Source organism: Macaca fascicularis, chromosome 3, assembly GCF_037993035.2.
Source record: "Macaca fascicularis isolate 582-1 chromosome 3, T2T-MFA8v1.1".
Lineage (NCBI taxonomy): Eukaryota > Metazoa > Chordata > Mammalia > Primates > Cercopithecidae > Macaca > Macaca fascicularis.
Genome location: NC_088377.1, coordinates 133175582 through 133188215, shown reverse-complemented (window position 1 = coordinate 133188215; position 12634 = coordinate 133175582). Strand labels below are relative to the sequence as shown.

General features: G+C 38.3%; 1 protein-coding gene across 26 annotated transcripts in view; it reads left to right on the top strand.

The window, feature by feature from the left end:
* Window positions 1-12634, top strand: part of ADAM22 (ADAM metallopeptidase domain 22) — a 245780-nt gene that overhangs the window by 227296 nt on the left and 5850 nt on the right. For 8 of the 26 annotated variants that reach the window (XM_065542383.2, XM_045388728.3, XM_045388727.3 and 5 more), the window contains 2 exons: window positions 334-400; window positions 11592-11715. In XM_065542383.2, the coding sequence (XP_065398455.1) occupies window positions 334-400; window positions 11592-11715 (191 nt within the window). Of the gene's footprint in view, window positions 1-333; window positions 401-574; window positions 1364-2673; window positions 2785-4979; window positions 5067-11591; window positions 11716-12634 lie in introns of those variants that run through there. The other 18 variants (XM_015447811.4, XM_065542381.2, XM_015447814.4 and 15 more) reach the window with 5 other exon arrangements.

The following is a 12634-nucleotide window of genomic DNA, read 5'->3' as shown; positions in this document are numbered from 1 at the left end:
TCCATCTGTCCACACAATCCAATTTTATATTTTGTGGCCCCTGGTTGTAAAGACTTTTTCATTTCTTGGAAGCTCTTTAGCTTTTCTCCCAACAGAGAGGAGAATATGTAGAATGAGAGCCTAGGTTTTATCTGGATGGGAAATGGTGGGATTCGGCAGCACCAGGACACTATACACTTTGTGAAATTTAATTTGAGAAAGCTGCACAGTGTGAAAACCCAGTGTTCCACAGTGGTGCTGCTTATAAATTACACCCACTTGAAATGCCTCGTAATGAGACATAGGGCAATTACTTATTTACATGGAAATCTAGCTCTAAACCATCTTTTTCAGGTAACCTGGGAGGCAACAAAAAGAAAATCAGAGGCAAAAGATTTAGACCTCGGTCTAATTCAACTGAGTAAGTCTGAACCTCTAATGAAAAAAAGGCACTCCAAGGTCCTGTGCGAATAGTGTCAAAAGTAAATTAAGCAGATAGTCAAAGAACTGTAAACCATGTCTTCGGTCTTGGTTTTATCTTTTAAATTCTTTTTTGCCCTTTAAAAATTAACCATGGCTTTTCTCTTTTACATAGGCATCTCCGCAACTGCGCCCATACCAATATTCATTGATAGTGGGGGTATCACCCTTGCTGCAGGCTTTTTCCTCCAGTCACCTACCATTGTGGGGTCTTGGTTCTGTATGAAGGGAATTTGATAACATTCCTTTCTTCTCATCATCTGGGATTCAACCATTTCAAAGGGTCACCCTTCCTCTCCCCAATACTCACACAGCCTGTAAGCATCAGGAAAAAATTCCCATTTTACTGGAGCATGATACTGCTCACAATCTGAAATCACCACTATGAGGTCTTCATGGCTGCAATCTAAGCATTCTCTCAGACTTATGGAATAAGTTTCCCTTTTAAATGTTCTGAGAACATTTAAAAGGGCATTTTCCTAAACTTGCTCTTTAACTGAATCATTGTCACTAAATGCGACATTATCCGTTTTAAATGATAGCCATGCATTTACTTTTTTTTTTTTTAAGGGGGATGGGCTTGGAAGTCACATTTGAAGTCATTTATAATGAAGTAAATAATGTACTTGTTTTGTTTGTTTCTCCATTTAAGAAAGTACAAGCAAAACAAAACCTCCTCAGATCTTTATCTCCCTTCATGGAATAAAACACATCCTTAGTATCCTTTTGGACTGAACTTGCCACCCGGTTTTTTTTTTTTTTACCCATTCTATTTTATCCTTCCTAAAACTTGTTACTTATTTCTCACTGTAGTGATAGTTATTATTTCCAGGATCTCTATTGCTTCTTCACGCCTTAATACTTGGAAAGTCTGAATAGCAGGTATTTGTTAACTGCTTGTCAAAAACTTATGTTAGCTTTTCCATCATATACCCTGCCTTTTTCAGTCCAGGAATAATAACATTGCCCTGAAATTTGGACCTTCCACCTGAATGGTATTGTCTTGTAAGTGGCTTGTCAACATTTACTAGAGGATACTTTATAGACACAATAGACAATTTCAAGTGATACCATTGCATGGTCCAGAATGGCATCATAGAATTCCATCATAAATAACTAATGTGTTAGAGTTTATCTTATCCATTCCCAAAGCACTTGTATGCTTTAGGGCTCATTGTTGATAAACTCTTCTTGGAATGTTGTTTGGTTTGTTTTGCATGAGGTCACCTAGTAAGAGCTCCTTAACTTATCTTAGTTGCTCACAGGTGTACAGATAAAATTGCAAAATGTTCTTTAGAAGTTCCTTGTGTACTGTTTAGTGTTCTAACAGCATTTCCTATAACAAGGCTTCAAAAACTCCTAAGTTAAAAAAAAAAATCAGTACCATGTTAAAGCTGTGAGCTTAGGACCGAAAGCACATTTGGTGTTTAACAATATTCATACGATGTTTTCTAGAGCAGTTACTTATTTTTAAAAATGTTATGTATAATTTCCACTCACATTGTATGATTAAAATTGTAATACTGCAGATAGCCTTTGGGAAATCTTGCCTATGAGATAATTAAATTATAATATTTAATATGACATTATAATAGGTTCATCTTTGTGAGGGAGAAGTATTAAGGACTTCCTCAGATTTTTCAGACTTTTCTGATTTTGGTTACATGACTCATGTTAATTAAATGGATCCAAGTCTGTAAAGCTGACCACAATTCTCACATACCTTCTTGTACAGGAACTGTCTCTCTCTATATACATACGTATATACATATACACACACACACACACACACACACGTATATATTTTCTTACGAGGATTCCTGATACGTAGCATATCAAGAATTATGTTTGCAAACTTTTAATACTTTCCATATTTAAGTAATCCCATTTGCTTCTGATAGTATAATACCATTTGTGTGACTACAAGAGGAACAAATTCACCACAAATATCTCTTTTATTTTTTCAAATAAGAGATATTTCAGGTCCATTACTCAAAATTCCCTTTAATACCTCATTATTCCAAAAGATGATGAAAAATTGGGATATGAATTAAAACATGTACCATAAATACATGCTCTGCTAATTAACAAAATAAAATGTCCTCATATATTGTATTGTTTTTCCAGTCAAAACTTTTGCATCTTCCTCATTGTTGTAAATGATATAAAAATTTTTTTGGCTTAGACTTTGTATTATATATTGTGTTTTTACAGGAGGGAGCCCCAAGCACCTGAGCCTGGGCACTCCCTCGCCCAGACAGTCCCATCCCAAGGCATAAGCCCAGGGGGCTCTGACAGCCCCCAGACAGGGAGTCTGGATCACAGGTCAGTCTCCACCTGCCCCTTCATTCTGGGCTGCCACTTAATCTCCTTCCAAGTCCTTTCCTTGGCTGAGAACAGGGTCATTTGATCTTTGAGCGAGCCCCCATGTTTGCTTGGAGGTGCTCCTGGTCCAGCCAGCACCAGCTAATTTTCCTTTGCTTTTCCATCCTGGAAAACACAAAGAGCTCCCCTATCCCATCTAACGCATTTTTTTTGCATGTTGCGCTATATGCCAAGGCAAGCCACATAGGTAGATTTACTGCAATGTGATAAAATCCCATCACTTCAGCCGCCATGACCTTGAGATGTCAGGAAGCTCACCGTGAAGACATTTTCATGGCCAGATCCCCAGAAAGAACACAAAATTGAGAGTTCTTTTCAGTGAAGAACTCTATGGTGAAGTGACCACAGCCTTCTGAAATGCTCCCTGAAACAGAAAAAAGTCCATCAAGTGCAAGTCAACCCATGTTGTTGTAGCATTCATGGAATAGCTGTGGCAGCAGTCCTTTGAGTTTCTAAGACTGTCAGTGAAAGGAACAAAAGTCTCCTCCCGGAAGTGGCCGTCTGCCTGTGGGTGACTCACTTTGCTGTGTGGCTATGTTTCACCTGATTACAGCTGCATGGGCTTTTTCTACGGTTTTCCCCAGGCCAGAGCATTACTAGCCTTCATTTGTGGCTGCACTTGGCTTTTTGACTTTTTCTTTTTGTTGAGAATCTCAGTGGAAATCTTTATGCAAGTTTTAATTGGCTATCTGTGAAAACACAAGTTGGCAATGATTGTGGCTAAAGGCAAAACTAGTGTGAGTTGTTTCTGAGTCAGGAGATACTATCTTACCAAAAATGGTTTTATAAGCAGAAAAAGCAACTGAACCCTTCTTTCAGAAGGGAATTTCACAATGCTATTTTGTATAGTACCTCGATTGAGGGAAAGGGCTGTGGAAAAAATAACCTGATATTTTTATGTAATTGGAAATGTAGTCTTCCATATTTATGAACAGCTCAATAACTAAATATGGGGGAAAGAAGCAAAATGTAACCAAAAATAAATAATGTATTTTATAATTTCCCCTGGTTTGTTTACAAATAACTTATGTTTTATAGAGCTTGAATCTTTGTTGTCTATAGTATCTCTAGAAGTTACTTTTTAAATGAAGAAAAGAAAAAAAGAAAACCTCCAAATTCTTCCAATGTGGAATTTGTTAAATATACATTATTTCACAAGGGCAGACTCTGAAGGGGATGTATTTTTGCTTGGCTCCCAGGGTAAAAATCAAAGGAAACTCTGGGGAAAACCAACAACTTAGACCTCCCTACAGTTTTATTACCTTTAAAATTTGCACAGTAATTCTGATGGAAACATTGCCAGATCCATCAGGGAAATGCTAAGTAAGTTCATTATTATTCTCTGGCAGTCATTCACACAATTCATGGTCAGACACTTGGAAGGCAACCTCTGAGGGTTGGTTCCTAATGGAAACAGGAGCACTTTATTTTGGAGTGCACAAAGAAGAGGAAGGAACACTGCAGCTGCAACTAAATTACTAAATCCAGCTTCGAGATCATGGAGGCCTATTAGACCACACTTAATGCGCATTGAGGCTCCAGGATCAAAAGAGTGGGACTCTATCTGCTCCTTACAGAGCCAACTGGAACATACTTTCATGTTGACTCCAGCTTGGGATCCTCTATAGGGAGTAAGACAGTGGTCATGTAAAAGCCTTCTTATATTGGAAAGAGAACTTTGTTCCTTTTAATTGTTCTTAGGGTGTTGTATGCCCAAATGCCAGATTGGAATTGCAGCCATCTGAATATTTTCAAAAAGCATCATTGTCATTTAAAAACCAAAGAGCCAAATGAGAGGTGGCCTGGAAAAAGCCACTTTGGAGGTGGGTGAATGGGACTGCTGACTGTACTGTGATTGAAAGGGAGATTCTAATTCACTTTGGGAAGCCACTGGAAAAGGCTTTCCCAGAAATGTTGAATACATTGTAGAATGCCTTGATTGAGCCTTGTTGTAGCTAAGATTATTCTCATGTCATTGTATAGACTGCCTCATAATCACCCAACATCCATTCTGGTTTATTTGCCATGGTCACTTGCATTTGGAGGGTGAAGACATCCTTGCTAAGCTTGTGCTGTGTATTTTCAGATTTTCTATCTTGTTCTGCTTTCTTTGTTCCTTCCATTGCTTTCTGCAGGTATTTAAACCCATGGTTCAAAAGAGACTATAATGTAGCTAAGTGGGTAGAAGATGTGAATAAAAACACTGAAGGACCATACTTTAGGTATTTTATAAATTAATTTTTATATCCTTCTCAAACTCTCCCAGCACATACAAATACTGTAGTGTGACTGGCTCTCTATCTTGTATCTCCCAATACAAGTTCCTATAGGTGGAAAGGGGTCCTTGTTTATTTGCTGCCTTTTGACTCTGTTTTTGCTTCGTGAGCAAGTCTGGTTCTTTTCTGAATGTTTCAAATAAAGCCATTTGAAAGGGTTGCCATTTAGTGCATGTCCCTATCACCATCTTAAGCTTTTTAGTAGCTTTCTCTTCATTTTATGCTATGTAGTGTTCTATGGGCATGAAACATACTTTCCACTAATAAAGAAGCACTATTAACCTGAACAATTTAGTTTCTATAATCTAGCAGTTTCATAATGCATTTTTCCTACTTACTGCCTAAGAGTGCATAGTGTATACAAAAATTCAAGGAAAAACGTATAAAGAAACTAAGTGAAATGTGATGGGATTTTACTTGGATAGAAACAATGATTTGGTCTAACTGGAAAATTACTGAGACAACATTGACCCCATGGGAGTATGTGGAATGAGTTTAGGTTTTATTTGTTCAGTATAACCATTTCCTACCAGAGAAAGGCTGTGCTGAGAAGTGTTTTACAGATTCTCAACAAAGCATGTAAGGAATTTTTTATGCTAATAAAAATGTTGTCATCTAATACTTCAAATAGAACAGGAAGCAGCTGGAAATATATTCTTGACTCACAAAATAGAAGAATATCACTACATTTTAGAAACTATCAAATTTACTCAATTCACTGCAGCTCTGTGTGACATTTACAGGTCAGAAAGAATTTCCAAGAGTTCTTAATGGCATTTTTCACCCTTTCTAATAAAGTGATTTCCTAGAGGTAAATGTCCACTTTATATCTGACTACTTTGTGGACAACTAAGGTAAAGGAGAAATATGTACTCAATTACTACCTCTTCTGAACACAATTTTACAATAAACTCATGTTACTGATTGCCATGTCTTGGGTCAACATTGAACAGATACCAAAATATGTATGTGTTTTTAACTCTCAGCACCCATATAAGGTGGACTCTCTCTTCCAGTGTACCATTTAGTTTAGTTATGTATAGTTTGAGAAAATGATTAGACCTACCTGCCTTTTAATTCGATCCATAACATTTGCATACGCCCCAAGGAAAGCATAACTCCTGCCTGCTCATAAAAATATATCCTGCTTTTATACCTCATCTTTCCCTCCTACCCTGCCCCTCTGCTTGTCCAACACTTTCCCACACTGAACCTCATACACATACACTCACATTCAAACATCCCACCCTCATCTGTAGCTCCCAAGATGGCCAACATCAGGAAGACAGGTAAGATGATTTTGACTGTTATTTGGAATCTTGGCTCACCTGCAGTCCTATTTCTCCTTTCTATTTTCCTCAGGCTTGTGGGCAGATTGTAATTTGTACCAGCCATGGATCCAAAACAGAATGACTTTGGTCCTATATGGGTTAGGGTTTTTATTCCCAAATGGATTTAGCATTTTTGCAGCAATAATTTGTGAAATGGTACCCCGGAAGAGTTGATTCACCTCCCCTGGGTGAACTGAGTAGTTTATGTGGCTCTCAGAGAAAGAGGTCACGTTTCTTAAAATCAGCACCCAGGTCTGCCCAGAAGCCGCATGACTAAATGCAATTTGGATGGGGAAATGCTTTAGCACCCCAGTTGCACGTGCAAAAAACTGCAAGGACAATTTTAGAGGGTTCCTTTATTTTCTATTCTAATATGAGATGTTGATTCCTACAGTAGATAGTGAAATTAAGAATTAATTGTTAAAAATCATATTTATGTTTAAAGGTTAAAGTTCTGTGGACAGTTATAATTTAACTCATTTTTGGGTTAATACAGGTGATAAGATTTGAAATTCAATACAGCATTTCTGTGGTGGTGGTAAATAATTGACATGGCCCAGAACGTTTAACACAGTGATTCTAATGCAAGGGACAATTTCATCCACTCTCTATCCAAGCCAAGCCTCACATAGGAGCCCCAAAGTGCTTCCACACCTTGGCTTGTGCCTTGCCAACTCTATGCTTAGGCTCAGATCTGCGTCATCTGTGGCCAGGTCATTCAGGATTACCCTTCTTGTCAAAATCACCAGTGAGGGCAAAAGTCACCTTATTGTTTTTTGTAGAGATGTGATCTCACCATGTTGCTCAAGCTGGTCTCAAACTCCTGGGCTCAAGCAATCCACCTGCCTCAGCCTCTCAGAGTGCTGGGATTACAGCCATGTGGTGTTGGCTTTGTGGCATCCTTATCAAAATGCAATCTGCAGCAAACTGGTTCAAAATATAGTCCAGCATTTAAAATATAGTAGCCACACTGCTAGAGAGAGCAAGGCAAATGCCTAAATAGATATTGAGTGATGAGAGTGCCTCTGCTGTGCCCCCTTATCCAGTTTAGATATGACAGTGGTTGCTCAGATTGTTCTCTGCATGAATTCGGGCCACCAGGAAGAAGCAAGTGAGATCAGGACAAGTGCATTATCTTGCCACACCCAGATCCTGGATGCAGTTCTGTTATAAGCTCTCAGAAGGTATCCTTACTCTCGGGTATTATCCCATTGATTTCTCACTTCATCAGGGTTTTCGAGTCCACTTCCATGATTCTATGGAATTTTTGGTGACTCTGAAAGAAAATGAATAATTACAACTATCGTGTATTAAGTGCCTATGAGATATCTTTATTCCTCACATCCTAAGGTGTAGGCATTCTTATTACCTTTCTGTAGATGGAGGAAACTGAGGTACAAAGAGTAATTCAAGGTGGCACAGCTAGTAAGTGTCAGAACCAGAACTAGAGCCTGGCTCTGAATCCAAAATCTGTACCTTTTCCATTTCACCTTAATTAAAAGTAGCAGAGTGGATACTGATGACTTGAATCCTCCCTTAGTACACTTAACAAATTCTCCTGGATCTAGGCCAGGCATGATGGCTCACGCCTGTAATCCCGGCACTTTGGGAGGCCAAGGTGGGCGGATCATGAGGTCAGGAGATTGAGACCATCCTGGCCAACAGGGTAAAACCCCATCTCTACTAAAAATACAAAAATTAGCTGGGTGTGGTGGTGCGCGCTTGTAATCCCAGCTACTTGGGAGGCTGAGGCAGGAGAATTGCTTGAACCTGGGAGGCGGGGGTTGTAGTGAGCTGAGATCACACCACTGTACTTCAGCCTGGCAACAGAGCGAGGCTCCATCTCAAAAAAATAAATAAATAAAAATAAAATAACAAATTTTTCTGGATCAACCTACTATAAAACTCACATATGAACACAAGTGAGTAAGAGTTGGACTTGTGTCCCTCTCCATGTGACTGGCCTGGTTTTTAGCCTGTCCGTGGGTGCAGAACTGAACTGAGGTTGGCCTTACAGGCATATATACAAAAGGTAATCCCAGGAAGTTTGATGTAGCCTTAAGAGGCACCACAATCCACTGGCACACAAACATACTTTTATTGTGTAATTCTAATAGGGTATCCATTATGGTAACTATCATTTTTTAAAATAGAGTAATGGGCTGGGCGGGGTGACTTATGCCTATAATCCCAGCACTTTGGGAGGCCAAGGTGGGTGGATCATTTGAGGTCAGGAGTTTGAGACCAGCCTGGCCAACATGGTGAGACCCTGTCTCTACTAAAAATACAAAAATTACGCAAGTGTGGTGGCACACTCCTATAGTCCCAGCTACTCAGGAGACTGAGGCAGGAGAATCACTCCAACCCGGGAGGCAGAGGCTGCGGTGAGCGGAGATCACACCAACTACACTTCAGACTGGTTGACAGAGTGAGACTCCGTCTCAAAAAATAAAATAAAATAAAATGCAGTAATAATAATGGTTGACTTGTATCCAGTGATGCACTTTACTTTTTAAGTGAATGAGCTGTGCTGGTGCCTGGCTTTAGGTGAAAGCCAGGCTGGAACTGCCAGGCAAGTAGTCAATCAAGGTCAGAAAAGAGCCTGGAGATAGTTTTGAAGAAATGTCTTCCTTAGACATTTGTGAGACATTTTGAGTTTATTTTCCCTAAAGTGTTTTACCCTATCATGACATCTAGTCCTGTTTTGACTCCTGCTCTGGTGCTCTCCATCCCCCCAAGGATAATCAGTTTTATGCTGCCACATACCACCCAGCCTCCAGGACCCTTTCCCCTGCTAAAACTTTCCTGCTGGGCTTCTCTTCCCCTCGGGGTCCAAGATGCCAATTAACAAGCATGTTATTATTCTTTACTTCTGTTTTGACTCCTGCTCTGGTGCTCTCATCCCCCCAAGATAATCACTTTTATACCCGCCTCCAGGACCCTTTCCCCTGCTAAAACTTTCCTGCTCAGCTTCTCTTCTTTCCCTCAGGGTCCAAGGTGTCAATTAACTAGCGTGTTATTTTAAGAAGAAGTATATGTGCAATTTCTTTGGGGTTCTGGAGAAAATCTCCTGTTTTTGTTCTAACTTAATTGGCTTTGCCCATAGGAAGATATTTGAGGGGAAGACTGGACCTTCAGCACCCCTCATTGGAATGGCTTTGTACGTGTTCCAGGCTGGCCATTTGGACCCATGGCCAAGCATTCCAGCTTTAAGCTGGAATGACTATGAAGCTAAAAGCTAATAGCTAATGGTGTGGACACACATGCTGCCTCATTTTGCATGATCCCCTAAAGTAAACAAGATTTAATTATTTGTTTGTGTACCTTACTAGCTTTCCTAAACTTGGATATTTTATCAGTAGTGATTAGGCTAAAAAACTGATGCCAGGTTAACAGTCTTATTTTAGAAAGATGCATTTAAATATCTAAATGCAGAAGTTTGCCAACATCTTACATGTACCAAATTTGTTTCTTGAAGATCATAGTCCTATTTAAAGTGTTTTTCTAAAATAAAAAAAATAATTTCTCAATTAAAAAATATGAAGTAGTACATTGCTTTAATAGAACTTTAGAGAATTTGAAGTACTAGTATTAGTTACACCCATCCGTTGTTATGTAAGCCCAACCAATGGCTTACATAGAAATGCTAATGGTAGGGACTAATTAGACCATTTTTGTATGTTCTCATCATACTTTGTTTGGCTGGAACTCTGCACTCCTCACCGCTCCGCAATGAAGAGCATTAACATAGGAGAAATCAAAGAGCTGCTGTGTTCTAAGCATTCAGGCAAAGGAGTGGTCCTAGCCATTTTTCAAAAATAGGAGTTACAGATTAAAAGTGAATTGTACCATTCTTCATTCTTAAAATCTATCAAGAATGTTCACTACTACTATCTTTGGGTGTGTAGGAAAAATTATTTTCAAACTTTAGTTTGAATTCAGTGTCCATAAAATGGAAATTAGTATGAAAACTGTGGCAGAACCAGAGCAAAGGATAATGTATGCATGCAAACCAAAATTTAAAACAAGGGAGGAAAAAAGACACCTTTATGCTATTGAATGCAGCCTAGGCAGTAGATCTTGACCTACCCAATGCTACCCCCACCCCTCCCAGCCAACATTCCCAGGCTGGGTCAGTCACAGCAGATGAGGTACATTCTACTGAAATAAATACTTCTGCTGTAATGTGGCAGTGTAACCAGTTCAGCAATGTGGGTTTTTACCACCTTGCACCAGGGATTAAGGAGCAGTGGTAATGTTTGTGAATGGAATAGGTACTACAGTTATCACATCTGTTTTTCATTGATATGTTATGAGTAGACATTTTTTACTCAGCTGTTTTTTTTTTTTTTTTTCACTTTAAAGACAAGTTAGCAATAGATATGGGCTTGTCTAGTATGTTCAGCTTAGTCACAAATTACCACTACACATGCAAAACCAATCAAGTACAGCATAATACACCAACGGCTTACATAGAAATGCTGATGGTAGGGACTAATTAGACCATTTTTGTATGTTCTCATCATACTTTGTTTGGCTGGAACTCTGCACTCCTTACTGCTTGCATGTTTACTAATTTATTAAAAGCCCTGTATTTGCCTTTGTTCCTTCACAACTAACACACTGGCCTCTGAATGCATGAGTGTTGTGTAAACTGGTGTGTGATTTAGCAACTAATAAATATATCAATTGTAATGGATTTTGAGATCTTAAGAGAAAATTGGAATTATTGTACTTAAACATTTGTACATTAAGTGGTAAAAATAAGGCACAATATTAATATTTTATACATGTAATTTACCATTATAAGCTCTTAGAATAATTTCATCCCTTCTCCATTTTAGCTTTTTATCTATTCTATAGGATACATTCTATAGGATACATTTTTAGTGGCTTGTAGTTTAAAAGTATCATTCTATGTACTAACATTTAAATAATCCATCGCAGTCATGAAATTAGGAAGATAAAATTGCAGCATTTCACTGTTGAGAATGACAGAATATCTTCCCAGTAGTTAAATCTTTGCAGTAGTGGCATATGAAAGTTAGAAGTCAGAGGGTTTGTTCTGAACCCACTTTTCAGATATTTGAAAAATGTTAGGCAATCACATGATGTTTATTTCATGTTCTCAACATCTCAGGACTTTATCTCCTGCCAAGTCTCCTTCTTCATCAACTGGGTCTATTGCCTCCAGCAGAAAATACCCTTACCCAATGCCTCCACTTCCTGATGAGGAGAAGAAAGTGAACCGACAAAGTGCAAGGGTATGTGGAAACCTCTTTCATGTGCTGACATGCTCAGTCATTATCATTTATCTATGAGTTTGTAAAAGAGAGAATCATTTTTCCTCCCTTGTTCCTAAGAAAATGAAAAAATCAAACTTGAAGATAAGGAGATTCTTGGGACTTTTGGCTTCAGATTTATATTTGCAAATAGTTCAATCTACATTGATATAGCCTAGATACATTTTGTGTAATTAATTGCTCTATATTTATATATTATTATAGCTAATATAGTAAAACCTTGAGTAAACAAAACACTGTATTTTTCTATGTCACCTTTTACATTTTAATCACACTGCCACTCTGTCTCACAACATTCCTGAAACATATCAGTATGTAGAATTGGAGATACAGTGGAGTTTAGAGAGGCAGACTGGCCCTCAGAGACTTAAGTGAAAGATACAACCAAAGAATAATTACCTTTATTGATGTCCAGGCTCTGTTGTGGTCATTTACACTGTAATGTTGATCTTCTTAGAAATAATGTTGCAAAAAAATAAAATAAAGCTTATAAGCCTCGGCAGTGTTAGCTGCTGGTTGGACTTTTTGGTCTTAAGAGATGTTTCAGAATCTCTTTGATCCCAAACCTAAATTATGTGGTTCAAGGTAAACGTGGATCATTCAAATTTTAATTTAACTCAGAGTCAGTAAGAAGGCACAAATAATTAAAAGCTGTGTAGATCACTATAATCCAAAAGTCTTTAAAAACTACCAGCAGTGTTTTGTTAATAATAAAAAATTACCATTGTATGTTAATATGAGAAATGGTAAAAGATAACAAGACAATTCAGATTCCCAGCACTCAGCTTTCTGAATTAACAGAAGACTTCTTGATAGATATCTAGTTGTTCATGATGGCATGTGTGATAATGAAATCTGAGACTGATGTCATTCCTGCCCT